The sequence below is a fragment of the Artibeus jamaicensis genome, unplaced genomic scaffold (genome assembly GCF_021234435.1).
Source record: "Artibeus jamaicensis isolate MK-2021 breed Jamaican fruit bat unplaced genomic scaffold, CSHL_Jam_final contig_28, whole genome shotgun sequence".
Lineage (NCBI taxonomy): Eukaryota > Metazoa > Chordata > Mammalia > Chiroptera > Phyllostomidae > Artibeus > Artibeus jamaicensis.
In genome coordinates this window covers 128,454-145,679 of record NW_026521620.1, presented here as the reverse complement: position 1 = coordinate 145,679, position 17,226 = coordinate 128,454, and the positions used below count along the sequence as shown (strand labels likewise).

The following is a 17,226-nucleotide window of genomic DNA, read 5'->3' as shown; positions in this document are numbered from 1 at the left end:
TTTTCCCTCCTTTCTCTGGCCATTCAACTTACATTGCTACCACCCCCCACACACACACACTCATATCTTTCCTGCTTCAGAATAACTGCTGTATTTGTTTTTCAGACCATGATCCTTTCATCGCCCCCACCCCCCGGCCAAGGGAGTGATGCTCTTCCTGACCTGCACACAACTTCCCAAGTACTGCCTACAACTCCTGTTTCGTGCTGGGCTTGGTGCCACTGTGCCCATGTTAAATAACATCTAGGTTAAAAAAGGGAGAAAATTTTACCACCCCCTCCAAGGCTGTAAAACGCTCTAAATTCTCCTCCCAGAGACCTGGGAGGTGCAAAATCCTGGGGAAAATTGGGCAATTAATACTAATCAACCTCACTACTGGTTGCAAAAGCAGCAGGGTGTTTGCTTCTCAATGCAGAGGGGAAAGAATGGCATTTTAAAACCCAAGATGATTTTCTGCTCCTCTGCCTAATTCTTTATCACCCGCTCCACACGTATTCCCTGCTTCTCCTCCTCAGGCTTCTCCTTCCTGTCTCACCTAAGACTGGCTTTCTCCCAGCCGCTCCCTGTTCCAGCTGGCTGTTCCCTTCAGGACCCGCGAAGCCTGACACCCAGCTCTCTCTCCCTGAGTTTGCTGGATGGGAGAGCATCATTCAGATCCAGGCTTCCTTTTCAATGTCTGGCTTGTCACAAATTTGAGGTCGGATTCAGCAGTTTTTGTTCAGACAGATTTTGAGGAGAAAATTATTATTTAAAAGGGGAAAAACCTTTGCTATATCTGAGCAAATCGATTTAGTTTAAGTTTACTTGATTTTGGCTATAGGACTGATTAGCAGCTGTCGACAAATGCCTGGGCTTTGTGGGAGCTGTGTTTCTCGACAGTGAGAGTGTGTTTGCCAGCAGAGGAGACTGTGTTTCTAAAGGTCGTAAAATATGTTCTCGAAAGTCAGTCTAAGGAATGCTGGCTGATCACATTCTATTACTGGAAATTGAGGTTTCTAAAGTTAAAAGTTCAAATGAAATTGGAAAGAAATCATATGGTTTTAATAATAGAAAGCATAGGGGATGGAGATGAAGTTTGGAAGAACAGATTGAAAGTGAGTTGTTCTAAAGATAATTATTTCTAAAGGGATAAGTAAGTTTGCCGAAGTTGCAGAAAGATTTGTGAAGGTCGTAAATGTTAGAGTGGTCATGTAGCAGGGTGCAGGCAGCACCCCCGAAGAGGGGTTTGTAATGGGGTCTACAACTCGGGGTGTCCAGGAAATATTAAAAATATAGGATGTCCTCACCCCCACAAGTCTGAACTGGGGTTGGGACACATGGAGCAGGACCACTGAGACTTAATTTTCAACAGTGGGCCAGCTTCATACCTGATATGCAAAAATGGTTATTTTATATATCTATAACTGCTGCTTTGAGCCAGGGAGATGGGAGTGACTTCATAACTGGGAGGCAGCTGCCCCTGGTTACACCGCCTGCGTGAAAGCTTGGATGTGGTTGCTACACATCACGGGACTACATCTGCCCACACTTACTATGGCAGCCCAGAAAAGCTGAAAAATACCAGTGCTGGCAGGTGTGGCTGATTGTGAGAAGAGTCGGAAACCGGAATGCAGAGGAAGATTCACACCAGGATTTAAACCCAGGCGAGGCAACCAAGCCTGTGGACCACATGGTTTTGGGGGGAAACCATGCAGTTTTGGGGGCTCCCTTAACCACGGTATTATTGGAAGCAGGAAAGCAAGATGTAGCAATCATGCAGAGTTCTCTCTTAGCAGTTTGGAAGAGTGCAGGAGAGAGGTTGTGGGAAGGAAAGGGGTATATTGCTGGTGGGCCATGAGGAGGTGCCATGTTGTTTTGGATTAAGGACTGGAGATCCTGGCAGCACAGCTGATGGTGCCAGGAACCATCAGGAGGCCACCCAGCGGAGCACGGATTACTGGGAAGGACTAATGGCTGCCAGAGACACAGACTTCTATTCTTTTCCTGAGATATGGTATCCAAAACCAGGCAAAGGAGGGAAAGAAAGGATAGTGTCTGTTTCGGGGAGTTTCAAGGAACTTTGGCATTTTAACGAAGATGTTAAGTCATTACTCTAAGTCTGTATAACTTTTTGATAAATAGTTCCTTTCCTTTTCCTCAAACTCTGGCACTGAGGGCTATAATTTCTCAGGGTGGCAGGCAAGGCAAACCTTGTAACAGGGGGCCCCAGGAGAGAATGTTATTTGGTAACAGTATCTTGTCCTCACACCCCCCCCACACCAGCCATGGGTCCGTTCTGTAACAGTCAGTGATGTGGGCTGAGAAAAAATCACAAAGAGAAGAAAGTGCAGAGAGTAAAAGTTTTATTTTACTCTCCCAGTGGAAAAGGGCTGGGTGCAGAGAGGTGCACTTGAACCAGCACCAGCACTGAGGGGTCAGGACTGAGAGTTTCTATCGGGTGATGGGAGTGGTTGCAGAGCTGGATGTCTTGGGCTGTAGCTTGTTTCAATGTCATCTTTGGGTGCAGGGCCCGGTGGTCATCGTGGTCTAGTTTGTCCTGTTTCATAAGTTCCTGGAGCCTCTGCATCTTCAGGGCACTTCCAGTAACTTTCCAGTCCTGAGGATGAAGGATCATAAAACAATTAGGGTCAGCATCCTCTATGGGGTCCAGCCAGCTCTGGGAGAGAGGGCCTGAGAGAGTGGCTTTTGTCCTGTTAGTTTTGGTCACTGAGCCAGTCATGCCACGTGACCCCCTGAGTGTGTCAGGGTTACTGCACAACCCCTTTCTGTTAACAGTCTCCAAAAGTAGCAGGCGGGACACAGCAGGCATGAGGAAGGACCAAAAAATGTCTATTGAAGAGAGAGAGGTAAAACAGGCTCTTGATTCATCTTAGCCATAGCCAGATTCAGGTGTGAATTTCCTGTGCGTTTTCTGTGTGGCTCAATGTTGCCCCCTAAAGGGCAGGAGTCGAACTGCAGCCAATGTCAGGTCCTGCACAGGGATGCTGACCAGTGCAGGGTGAGCCCAGAGACAGGTCAGGCATTGTCCAGAGTACTATGAGTCCAGTGCCAGGAGAACTGTCCCATCAGGGGCATGTGTTGTTTCAGACAGAGCTTTATGCTTTCAAAGGTTCAGATGGAGGATCTGAGGGTCATTCTCCTGAGGTATTTGGGAGAGAGTGTTTTCAAGGAGGCTTGATCCCCAAAATATGCTGTGTGTCTTCCACCACAGCATTGGGGCATTGTATATAAGTTATCTGTGCCCCTGTCTGTCATCTGCTCTGGGCCTCTTCCCAGGGCCCAGGAGCTGGAGCAGCTCCATGTAACAACTCAGCCAAGAGTGCTCTGTGTTGTTCTGTTAGGAGTAGGGAGGTTCCCATGGGACCCTGAGCCCCTCTGAGGTGGAAGTGACTGCAGATTCTGGGTTTTCTTGTCCTATCCTGTACAAGAAGTTTCCTTTGTTCCTGAGGACCTCATGAACTGGTGACACGTCTTCAGAAAGTTCAGGCACATGTCCCAAAGTCTGGGGACTCTAAGAGTAGAAAGTCATCCCCTGATTCCTATAAGGTCAGGTTATGCTCCTTCCTCCCCTGGCAGTAACTCTTCCAGGGGTTGAGGATCCTGAGTTTCTGTCGGGTCAGGCATTTGTAAGAACAGAAATAGCACAGGCCTGAGACGATGTGACAGAACCCACAAGGTGGGCCCGTGGAGGACTGTGATTTTCTGGAAATACAGGGTAGTCCAATCTTTCACAGTTGGGAGGTTTTTCTTACCTCCTGATTGTATAGGAAGTAAAGACCTGACCACGGGATGTCCCCAAGCGTATGCTGCTGTACTCTCATGTCAACACCAGTGCCTTTGTTTGTATAAGAACCCTAATTTGACTTCAAATGTCACAAAGGGTGACACCCTTCCATTGTGTGGTCTTCTGTATCAATTTAATGAGTGTCTACTGAGCATCTGTGATGTGTCAGGTTCCTGGAAACTCCAAAGAGAATAAGACATATGTGGACCCTGTACTCATTGAGTTTACCTTGTGACAGGGGCTCTCTGATAAATTATGACTTAAGGAATTAATTGTAAACAAGTGAGGGGACATAAAAAAACCCTTCTGTACACAGTATGCACTCGAGTCTCTGCTGCTCTCAGCATCGCTAAGAGCCCTCCCAACAAAATGACCTCTTGGCCAAGACATGAAGAGTTAGTGGCCATTTTCCCCTTGAAAAACAGACGGTGTTAAAAAAAAAAAAAAAAGCTTCCTACAGAGCACTGCCCGTTGGTAGGCTGACGATGTGCTGTATTGAGCAGCAGATGGAGTCCACCGTGAGGAGCTTGAAGATTTAGGAAGACTGTGTAATGATCCATCTGGTGAAGGTGGACCCTGAGGAGCTGTGGGTGCTGCTGAGTTGGAGTGGGTGGTGCCCCAGAAAGACTCTAAGTACCACTGTACTTCTGCCGCCCCCTGGTGGAAAGCAGAAAAAATGGGGAAGAAAAATCATATTAGGCATTATTTTGAGTTTTGTATTTTCTTTTCAACTTATACTTTTGCAATATTTTAGATATGTATATATACTTTGAACCTATTTATTTACTTATTGTTGGATGCCATAAGCCTAAAATATAGATAGTATACAATTTTTAAAGTTTTTCCAGATGCATATTCCAGAGAAGTTGTCACAATGAGGATGATGAAAATGTCCCTTACCCTTAAAGTCTCTTCATGACCTCTTATAATCTCTTCATTCTGCCCCTCTTTACCCCAACCATGTGTGAAGAAAACACTCACATGCATTCTGTCATTATAGATTCATTTTTACTTTCTAGAATTTCCAAAATTTGAATCATACAGTATGCAATTTTAGGTGGAGTTTGGCTCCTTGACATAACACAATTCTGACATAGTTCTTTTTTTTTTCGATCTTTTCTTTCTGTCTTGATCTAGGGATGCATTAAATTTGTGTATTCATTCACCCCTTTGTGGACATTTGTGTTTTTTCCAATTTGGGGCTGTTACAAGTAAACCTGCCATGAACATTTTGCAGAAACATCTTTAACACAAAGAATTAGGTGCTTGTGAAATTAGTGAATATCTACAGAAATGAAAGTTAGGGAGCTGCCACTGGGAGTCTGGTTTCAACGTTGCATGGCTATAGCCCCACCTAGAGGTAAACAAACACCTGTTTCTTCACATGAACCTGTGTCTGCCACAGCCCATTCATCAGTCACCACAGCAGCAGAAATAATGGTCCCATCTTCCTTCCACCTTCTGAATTAAACACAAGTGCACCTCAGAGGCTGAATTTAATTTACATCTGGATTTTTAATAATGAGGAATTGGGGAAAGGTAGTTTGTAATGTTTTAGTCCCTTTGATATGAGAGGGAACATAGAAGAAAATGGAACACAGATGCCAAGCCCCACCAGACAATACAAGGCATTTCTGAGTCCACTTTTGGACAGTGTGACTCTGGGAGGGTGGCCCCACAATGCTCAGTGCACACTTACAATAAGTGCTGTGCCGCACTTCAGGACTTTCATACTGTTAGGTCTTTATTTGCATTGACAGTGTGTATTAATGTAAACATATGGGCTTCCTATTATTCTTTTATGTAACTTCATAGTAATTATTACTTACCAAGATATTACTATCTTGGAAGGTTACATCTTACAAAGTGCAAAGTTCTTTGTCAATTGCATTTTGAGCAAATCTATAATCATGTCATTGTAAATTTTGTCATTTATAGTCATTGTTTTACTCTAGCCCATTTGCAAATGTATCTTTGGAAAGGTTCATGTAAAGAACTCTGACTTTATATGTATCTAGGTCTGGTTGGTGTGGCTCAGTGGACTGACTGAGTGCCTACCTGTTAACCAAAAAGTTGCTGGTTTGATTCCCAGTCAGGGCACTTGTCTGGCTTGTGTGGGCAGTTGAGAGGCAACCACACATTGATGTTTCTCTTTTTCTTTCTCCCTCCCTTCCTCTCTCCATGAAAATAAATAAAATCTTAAAAAAATAAATTACATGTATTTAAGCAAGTCATATCTTTGAAGTAAATGAAGATTTCAAAGATAGCTTCATTTACTGGAACCTTAAGAAATAAATGGATTCATAAAAATCCAAATAATCAAGGAAAATGAAAATTGATTCAAAGTATTGCTAATTTTAAATCTTTTTGTCTTCCAGATATAAGGAAACTTGTTTTTTTCCCCTCTAGAGCAATTTGTAAAGCACACCCTCCTAAGCAATATTGAAGCCTTTATATTTTTCTCCCTACCTAATTCCTCCAGCATTCAGAAATTTCTAATGAATGAGTATGATTTTCATGTCAATATGTTTATTTGCATAAATCAATAAGAATCTATTCTGTTTATACAGCACCAGTTTCCAAATGTGGTTTCATTAACCAGGTCTTTGTCTGGAATGTGATGATGGAAAGAGTCATGCCTGGACTCTGGATGTCATGAACAAGCCTTAAGAAATTAAAATTGAATTTGAAGCCAATAAGAGCCCCTTGGAGAAATGGCCTGGTACCTTGCTTGGTCACATGGTTTATTGCAGTCTTTTCAGGTAAAAACAGAAGTTCTTTTCCTGTAGATAGCAAGGAAGGAACCTCCAGACATGTTGGAGACCTCAAGAACTTGAGGAATCCACCCAAACCTGTAGGCATTACAGGCAAAGCCAGATGGCAACTGTGTGGCTTGTCTTCTGTGCCATGAAGGGCTGACTAAAATTCAGTCTGCAGGTTCCTTGTAAAATCCCAGAAAAGAAGATTTGAAAGAGCATTACATGATGAACTACTATTCTTTTTATGCTCATAAAAATTATCACACCAATTTGAACTGAACTTAGTGCAGTCTCTTTGTAAAATAATGGTGATTTTAGGGAGAGAAATCAGGTTTCAGTGGAAATCACAATGTCCAGTTATCACCCACAAAATTGAATTAAGTCCTAATTTTTCTAGTTCTTTTTAAGCTAATTTTTCATTTCTCTTCTTTCATCACTAGTGTTGGAATTATTGAGAAGTACTGATGCAGTTTCAGCTAGTTTGCCTGTGTTGGGGATTTTAAGGTCAATATCTAGCCCTGGCTTTTCCTGTCTAACTCCTTTCCTAGAACCTATAGCAGCCATTTTTATTTTCATTTTTGGACCACATCTCCTCAAATATCTCATATCCTTCATTCAGTGAGGCACCCAGGCTCTGGGAGATTCCCTCCACAAAATGGCCTCTGGCCACAGGTTTTGCCTTTTGGGATATCTGGTTTCATCTTCTCCCTCTTGACAATGTATACCTAGATCCACAGGCAGGGGTAGTTCTACACTGATAACCTTCAGGAAGCAATTGCAGAAGAAGAGACCTTTGCCTCTACTCCCAAGAACCAGCCTGATACAAGGTCATTAAGAATAAATCCATCTCAAGAGCCAGAAGGAGTAGAACAATAATCCCCTTTTCAGGCTCTCTTTGCCAGTGCTGGCTTGACTGACTCTTGTTTTATGGGGCTCAGTTCTCAGGACTAGAAAGTTACTGGAAGCATTCTGAAGGCACAGAGGTCCTGAGAACTTACAAAACCAGATGTGCCAGACTGCAATGCCTGGACCCTGCAGCCAAAGATAACATCAGAACAAGCTGTAGCCTGTGTAAGACCAGCTGAAACAGCCTGCACTACAACCACCCTAACTACCCAACAAAAGCTCAAAGCCCCTGCATTTTGCTTCTGGTGTGTCTCTCCACACCAAGCCCCAGCTCCTCTCATGGAGAGTGGATAAAAACTGTACTCTCTGCACTTTCTTCTCTTTGTGTGTTTTTCCACAACCTGCATCACCGGCAACTTTAACACAGGTTACATTGAGGATATACTTATTAAATCTTATCTCTAGAAGCCTCAAACCACACCCCATTTTTGTCCTTACCTTCATGATGAACATACAATAATCTTAAACTACCTATCACATTTTGGGGTCTCTATGATAGTAAGATAACTTCTTACTATCATAGCAAGGAAGGGCTTAGCATAAAAGATGCAATAGGAGAGCCTAGACTTGGCTGACGTAGCTCACTGGAAAGTCAGAGAAAAAAAGGTTTTAGGGGCAGTTCAAGGGATCAGCCTGGGACAAGCTGCCAGCTGCCCAATGTGTGAGATTTTAGGAGACATGAGAATGTGAAGAAAGAATTGTGGGAAGAAAAAGAAAAAGGAAATGGAGCAGGCTGCTCCTTAGATGGAGGAATTGCAAACTGGATATGTTGTCTCGAGGTTTTTATCTCTTTCTTGCAGGCAGCAATCTTATGTAATGTCTCAGGGGAGGTTTTCAGCAGAACATATATCAGCTTTCCAGGTACATTTTTAATATGCCAATGTGTCAACAATAAGCACATAGGGGGCAGGATCTTTAGAAATATTTTTTGGCCCACTACAGTGTTTGACTTTTATGTTGAGTGTCTCTGACTTTTCTTGGGGCTTTTATTTGTTACTGACTTCATCTGTTCTGGGTTTAGCTGCTACAAATGACATTAATTGGGCCTCTGTTCTCTATTTCCCAAAGAATATTTAAGCTACGTATTCTTTGGACATGGAGGAGAGGTAGGAACCATTTGTCCTCAAGTGGACTTTGTCAGCAGAGGTGAGTTCTTGAGAGTCACCAGCTGGCTGTAAATTTGGCCTCGTGTTATCTGTTTCCCCACTCTGCTTGCCCTAGCTTCTTATTATCATAGAAACCCAAAAAGGCGTTGGGTAGTTCAGGATTATTGTATGTCATCATGAAGGTAAGGACAAAAATGGGGTGTGGTTTGAGGCTTCAAGAGATAAGAAAGTTAGCCCTGGCTGGTGTGGCTCAGTAGATTGAGTATCAACCTGTGAACCAAAGGGTCACTGGTTCAATTCCCAGTCAGGGCACATGCCTGGGTTGTGGGCCAGGTCCCCAGTAGGGGGCGTGCAAGAGGCAACCACACATTGATGTTTCTCTCTCTCCCTTTCTTCTTACTTCTCTCTCTAGAAATAAATAAAATATTTTTTTAAAAAAAAGATAAGAAAGTTATTCATGTGGAGACGCCAGAGCAAATGTTTGGTAAATCAATGTTTGTCAGACATCTTCATTTCAGCGCCCCTCCGTGAGCTGATCCTTGTAAATGCAATCTAGACTTTTAAGGGAGAAGACCAAAGGAGTAGTTTTCTAAGTCTTTTGTTTTCAACGAGGAGATCATAAAAACATATCTGGGGTGAAAACTCTGCTGCCCTTCACAGCAGAGCCATGGCTCTGAGCTGGGTTAAGAAGTCTCACTGGCAGCTCAGTTCCAGCACAGCTAGTCATTTAATGAAAGTCACTGAGTCCCTAAGATGTTGCCAAACAACATAAAATACTGAAATGTCATTTATCAATGTAAATGTATCAACTTCCCATTTCTTGGTACAAAAGTAACAAAAGGTGCATTTGAATCTTCTAGTAAGAATGTGTTGTGCTTCGTTGTCCACAGCTTCCCTCTGGTGTCTGTCTTAGTTCCTGGAAAGGAACTCTCCGTGTGCCGTGATCTAACCCACAGCTGCTCAGCAACAACGAAGGGCCCTGTGACCCTGACTCGTGTCTCAGACTAGTGTTCACACCATCGTTACATACTGCTTAGTGGTTTTTTTTGTTGTTGTGTTTTTACACGTCCTTATTTTAATCAGTACTTGCCTACCTAGTTCCTGTCTGAGATTCTTAAGTCATACCTCTCTTGTTGAAGATTTAGGGAGGGATTCTTGCAAAGGGGTGCTTGCTAGGTCACAATATCACATAAGCACTTTTATGTTCAAATGAATGTAGCTCCTAGAATGCATGCAGGGAAGTCCTGACCTGACTTGCAACAACAAATGGGTTTATTAGAGACACTTCAGTCAGGGTGACTTTGTGGGATCTCTGCATTTTCTTAGCCAATAAATATGTTTTGTGTGAGTGTGCAGGAGACATCCTGATTGTTCATTTCTTGTCCATTTCTTGATTCTGTATGTGTGTGATGGACTTGTGCTATGTACTTACCAGGCTCTGTCCTGGACCCTGGGGACATGGTAGTGGATGAGACAAATTGCACATACATGCTGATGTCCAGCTAGTTGTACCTGGCAACTTGTATCTAAAAGGCACTTTAAGGCCCTGGCTGGTGTAGCTCAGTGGATTGAGCGCGGGCCTGGGAATCAAGCAACCATGGTTCAATTCCCAGTCAGGGCACATACCTAGGTTGCAGGCCAGTTCCCAGCAGGGGACACACAAGAGGCAACCATACACTGATATCTCTCTCCCTCTCTCCTTCCTTTCCCCTCTGAAGATAAATAAATAAAATTAAAAAAATAATAAAAGGCACTTTAATGTGCCTTAAGATTTTTAATCCCAGACAAATTATTGACTTCACTGTGCTTCTCCAGAATTTTCCTGAATCCTTTTGCATGTTCCTAACTTCTCTTTTTTCCTTATTCCCCCCCATCCAAGTATTCACCAAATCCTCTTAAGTCTGCACTCAGAGCAAATCCAGAAACTGACCTTTGCACCCAGGCTGGTACAACCACCCCCCATGTCACTGGGATGACAGCACATGTCTTTTCACTGGTCTCCTTGCCCTCAACCACATAGATTTGCCACACAGATCCTTACCAACATGTGGGCTAAAAGTAGATTAAATGGGTTCTCTCACCTATGAAATGTTCTGGCCAGGCTAATCCTGAAATTAACAGAAACAGATTAGAAGGAGAAAGCCAAATCTGCACCCACAATATATGAGCATTGGGAAATCATATAAGCATAAAAATGTCAAAGACAATGAGGGGACATTGAGTATATATGACATATTGGACAAAAGAAAAAAAGGAGGGGAGAATAGAATTGTAGATTTCTGAAGTTGGAATGGGGTGATTTACAGGTAGTGAAAAAAAATAGAGCCTGTAGGGCAGGAATTTTTTTTTTTCTAGGACAGTAGAAAGAGTGCTACCCAGGTTTCTAGTCAACTAGTGTCTGCCTGAAGTTCTCCTACTTACAATAATTAATTAAATTAGGCTGAGGTAAACATATGATTCCTCCCTGAAGCAAATTTTCTGCCTGGATCTTTTGTCAAAAATATGGGGAGGGTGTAAACTTGTTCTGAATTTTTTATGGGCATCTTAAAATTAATAGCCCTCCAAAAAAGGTCGGTGTGAGAGAACTTTGGTTCCCCTCAGTAGTCACAGATCCTGTACATTTCACTTCTGCTCCCAATCCCACCCCTCGTGGCTCCCCCGGGTCACTCAGAGTAAAGCCAAGTCCTGACCCAGGGTCTCTCTCTTTCAGACCTCTCTCCTCTCATGTTCTTCTCTGTCTGATCCAAACACTTTGCCTCTTTCTCACTGCTCCAATATTTTTACATTGAAATAACCCCAAACCACCCCAACATGCTTTGTTTTATTGTAACATACTGTAACATTTTATTACTGTTCTTGCTGTTAGGTTTATGGAGTGATTCCCCAGACAGCATGGAAGGTCTATGAGGACTGGGATTCTGTCTGTTCTGTGTCACAGCCATGTCCCCAGTGCTTAGAACAGAGTCAGGCAGATGGTGAGGGCTTGGTTAGCATCTTCTAATAAGTGAGTAAAGAATTTATACTTGTGGTAATAGTTTAAAGGGTAAAATATGGAGCATTAGGACCTCACATGACTTGGATTCTCACCTGCAATGAAGGACCAGGAACAAGTTTCTGAAGAGGGGCATCAAATAGAGGGTGAATCTGGGCTGACCTAGAGCTCACAAGGAAGAAGAAATAAGAGGTCCAGGCAGAGGACTCAGCAGGTGCAAAGGCCTGGGGGTGGGAAAGTGGAGTGAAGTAACTGAGCATACCTGACTCACTTGGTTGATTAAATGAGCTAGTAAGACTAGCTGTGGTCCTTACTGCACTCCTGTGGGCACATATCCAGAGTGCTCCCACTTGTGAAAGCAGTCATGGAGGAATAATATTGTCCCCCTCAAGACCACACAAGCAATGTATGACATCAAACATTGATTGGAGCTTGACTGAGGTATAAGTGACAGACAACAAACCAAACATATGTAGAGTTTAAAATCTGATGTGTTGGCACGCATACACACTCCACATGTGTCCATTTCACCCAAACTAATCACACGCCTTTGTCATCAATCCCTCTGCACCACAGCCCACCCTCACAGTCGGCAGGCAAGTGGGTCATCTTCTGTTTTGGGGGAGAGATTGCACTTTTAAAAAGCTAATATAGCTGTAATTACACAGTATGTTTTTGGTTTAACTTCTTTATTTTAGCATTCATATTTTATGAGGTGAAATTTATACAACATAAAATTAATCATTTTAAAGTGAACAGCTCAGTGGCATTTAGTGTAGTCACAGTGTTGTGCAGTTACCACATCACCTGGTACTAACACACTTTTTCACCCCAGTCAGATCCCTGTGCACCTTGGGAGGAGACTCCCCACTTCCCTTTCCCCAAACCCTGGAAACTGCAAACATGAACTCCATCTGTTTCTTTCTGTGTCCAGTGTCTTATGGTTCCCGTCCTATGTACCCTGCATGCCTGTGCATCTGATGCTCACACTTGTCTTAATGTTAGAGCAGTAATATGTCTTTACAGCTTTATTTTTTCTCACAAACTTGTGTTTTAATCCCCACATCTGTCCAAGTCTGAGACAATGGCAACTCCATTTCACAGCACAACCTCAGCAGGTAGGCCGGCCCCTCACTCATATTTCTCCATTTATTTTGACCCCCAAAAGCCTTGCTGACTTACACCCCTAAATCACCTTGAACCCCTATAGCCCTTAACACCCTCAAATACTTGGGCTTCATGGTTTCTCATTATGACTCTAAGCAGATCCCATTCCTCCAACCTTCTGCTCTATGCCCCCCCTCTGCTTACCCACAACCCTCCTTGAGCTAGGTTACCAAAGATTTCAGCCAAATACCTTAGAGGACACAAGGAGCAGAGAAGGAAAGAACAAGAGGAGAGATTTAGTTCTCACTTCCCAGGTTCTGGGCATGAACTTGCTAAGGACGGGCCCATAGAGTTTGTGAAAACAACAAAGACTGAGGACACTGATGAAGGGCCTGAGCTGCAGGTCTCAGAGGACCCAAAATAGGGTCATTCAGGACGGATCTGCTGGTGGCTGATATGAAAGGATTCTGCATGTTTACTAGAGTTGTTGAGTTATTGACCAAATATTTTAAAAATATTTCTGAGATCTTGTCCCTTAATTTTGCAATAAAAATGGATGTGGAATAAGACCACAGCTGATAATTAGACCACTGTAGAAGGGTGCTTGTTCATGTCGACACATCTTCTCAGATTCTGGGACAAAGGCCTATGTGAGGCAACATGTGGTCCTAGAAGAATCTGTGCAGCAAAAAGAAGAATCTTTTGCTGTGGAAGCCAAGTCAGAAAAGAGTGAGAATAATTGGGACATTTATTTGTAGGATGGTAGCTAGAGGAGGAAAAGATTACAAGTTAAATATATGGTAAAGACTGACACTGAGCAAGATGATAGGATCAATAATTACAGGTAGGTGACGTGGGTGATGTGAAAGTAACACATAAATTAGACAAATTTAAAGATGCAAGAGAGGATTTATTCAAGGCCATGCAACAGGGCAGTGAGACAGAACTCGACACCCCTGGAACTAAAGCATCCTGAGATTGTAAAAACAGTAGAAGGATCACAGGTGGCTGTGTTTGCTAACTGACTGTGCAGAAGAGAAAAGTAAAGCTTCTCATGAAATCCTGAAAGGAGGTCCTCTCACAGGTTGGTTGTAAAGGTCTCCACCCGTCATGCCTTCCCTTCCTCAGACACTGGGCCACCCCACACCAGGAGCTTGAATTTCAAGGAAATGGATCTAGGCATTTGAGACAGATTTTCTATGGATTATAACACTAACAAGAAGTTTTTAAGAAGACTTATGTACATTTTAAAAGGACAGAGAAAGCATCCTCAATTACAAATTGCAATTATACATATATATTAAAAATTCTCTAAAAAGTTGAGGTCAGAGGACTCAGTGAGGAAAAACCTGTCTGATTAAAGTCTCCAGGTCATAATGAAACTGGTTTCTGCACAATAAAGGAAACCACAAAGGAGTATCTTTCAGCCAAGACCCTGTGTGCATCTCCATCAGTTCTCAGAAATTTATAAACAAGTACATAATAACTGAGAGTACCCGAACAGGGCCAGGATCTGATCTTACAGAAGGCTATGCTTCTAGAATTTTCCAGGGAAATATTACATTTCTCTTTAGCCATCTTTTCTTAGATCACGTGTCATCTCCAAGGAAGAAGAGTGTCTTGATACTACAACATGGCTGGTGTGACTTGATTTGGCCTGAGTAATTATGTAAATCAGAGGAACTGACATTCACCACATAGTTTGCTCTAATGCGAATCTCTCTGTGACACCTAAGATAAAAGTTTTAACAGTGTCTTTAGATTCAAAAGCAACATCCTCACCTTTCACCTGCTATCTCTATCATATTGGGTGATGCCTTTTTCTTCAACAGTTACCACAGCATTCATCAGGCCAAACTCAGGTCCACAATGAGTGAGGTCATTTTTTGTTCTATGTGAACATCAGTCTAATTAGAACATAAAGCCAAAGCCTTGGTTGTATTCCCAGGGTTTCAATGTATATCCTATTAACACATAAACAGGATCGTACTAAATTTATTTGAATAAGCCCATTGCCATGAGGATAATACTACTCAAGAAGGTTTAAGAGGATGCTGGGAAGATGGCGACGGAGTAGGACAGAGGGGATTCTAGCTCCTGTACTCGCGGGTGAAAATCCTGGCAGATCTATAGAGAAACAGTGCAATACACCATCGGTTACCCAGCATTTATGAAATTAAAAGACCAGAGATTGTGACCGATGCTGAAACACCAGACAGTGGCAGAGTCAGCTACTGGAGCTGGGACACTCGCCAGTGGTAGGCAACCAGCGCAAGGACCAGCGCGAGAGTAGGTGGAGATGGAGAACATCAAGATACCTGGAGGAGTCTGTACCACTGAAATTCACAGGTTTTATACCACAGAAGTTCACACCATAAAACCAGGGAGTCAGAACAGATCAATTTTAGAAGCTGAGACTAACAAGAAGAGTCACAAACAATGGGAAGATAAAGAAACAATCCGCAAAGAAAAAAAAAAGCAGAAACTTCAGAAAGAATGTTAGATGAAATAGAGGTGAATCAACTATCAAATATTGAATTCAAAGCACTGGTTATTATGGAGTTCGAAGAGCTCACAATGAACTACCAGAAACTACAGGGGAACTACAATGATCTCTCTGCAAAATACATCAACATGAAAAAGGAAATAGAAAATATCAGCAAGGGACAAGAGGAAATGAAGAATACAATTTCCAAATTGAAGAACATAGAAGAAAGTTTCAAAAGTAGAATAGATGAGGTAGGGGATTGGATTACCAAGTTGGAGGACAAAGTAGAAAGTATCTCACAGAAAGAGCAAGAAAATGAAAAGAGGCTCAGAAAGGATGAAGAGGGATTAAGAGAGATGCAAGACAATATGAAACTTAATAATATCCGAATAATAGGAATACCAGAAGGAGAAGAAGAAGAACAAGGGATAGGAAGTGTATTTGAAAGAGTAATGAGAGAAAATTTCCCTAATTTGATGAGAGAAAAAGTCACACAAATCCAGGAATCACACAGAGTCCCAATCAAGAGGAACCCAAGAAGGCCCACTTCAAGACACATCATCATCAAAATGGCAAAATTCCAAGACAAAGAGAGAATCTTAAAGGCAGCAAGGGAGAAAAAAGAAGTAACATACAAGGGAGCCCCAATAAGGTTAACTACTGACTTCTCAATGGAAATGCTCCAAGCAAGAAGAGAATGGCAAGAAATATTCCAAGTAATGAGAACCAGAGGCCTACACCCAAGGCTACTTTACCCAGCAAGGCTCTCAGTCAAGATACAAGGCCAAATAAAGAGTTTCCAAGACAAAAGAAGTCTAAAAGATTATGCCTACACCAAACCAGCTCTGCAGTGAATGCTAAAAGGACTGCTTTAAGGGCAGGAAGGATAAGAGGGAGACAGAAAGGAACACAGGTACAAAAATGGCAATGAATAAGTACCTATCAATAATAACCTTAAATGTAAATGGATTAAATGCTCCAATCAAAAGACAGAGAATAGCTGAATGGATAAGAAAGCATGACCCACACATATGCTGCCTACAAGAGACCCACCTCAGGACGGAAGACCATCACAGACTAAAAGTGAAAGGCTGGAAACAAGTTTTCCAAGCAAACAGACAAGAAAAAAAATCTGGGGCAGCAATTCTCATATCAGACAAAGTAGACTTCAAGAAAAGGGCCATAAAGAGAGACTCAGAAGGTCGCTTCATAATACTCAAGGGAAGAATCCACCAAGACGACATTAACATTGTAAATATATATGCACCAAACATAGAGGCACCCAAATATATCAAGAAAATTTTAGAGGAATTCAAGAAAGATATTGACAGCAACACAATTACAGTAGGGGATTTTAATAGCCCACTGTCAAAAATGGACAGATCTTCCAAACAACATATCAACAAAGATTTTGCGGCATTAATCAATACCCTAGATGAAATAGACCTAACTGATATATATAGAGCCCTTCATCCCAAAGAAGGTAAATACACATTCTTTTCAAATGCACATGGAACATTTTCAAAGATAGACCACATGATAGGACACAAAACGAGCCTCAAAAAATTCAAGAAAAAGAAATCATACCAAGCATCTTCTCTGACCACAAGGGACTGAAATTGGAAACCAACCCCAAAGGAAAAAACCCAAAGCACCCCAAATCATGGAGACTGAATGATATGCCATTAAACAATGAATGGGTCAAGAATGAAATTAGGGAAGAAATCAAAACGTTTCTGGAAACAAATGAAAACGATCTCACAATAACCCAAAACTTATGGGACACAGCCATGGCAGTCCTGAGAGGGAAGTTTATAGCAATACAGGCCTATCTAAAGAAGATAGAAATGTTTCAAACAAACTAACCCTACGCCTGCAAGAACTCGAGGAACAACAACAAAGACAGCTCAGAGCAAGCAGAAGGAAGGAAATAACCAAGATCAGAGCAGAATTAAATGACATAGAGACTAACACCAAAATTCTAAGGATCAATGAATCCAGGAGTTGATTCTTTGAAAAGATAAGCAAAATAGACAAGCCTTTAAGTAGGCTCATCAAGAAAAGAAGAGAGAGGACACAAATAA

General features: G+C 42.2%; 1 protein-coding gene across 1 annotated transcript in view; it reads right to left on the bottom strand.

Moving 5' to 3' along the window:
* Nucleotides 1-17,226, bottom strand: part of LOC119055439 (carcinoembryonic antigen-related cell adhesion molecule 5-like) — a 133,405-nt gene that overhangs the window by 44,830 nt on the left and 71,349 nt on the right. The window contains exon 5 of the mRNA XM_053662782.1: nt 2,352-2,596. Within this exon, the coding sequence (XP_053518757.1) occupies nt 2,352-2,596 (245 nt within the window). The remainder of the gene's footprint in view (nt 1-2,351; nt 2,597-17,226) is intronic.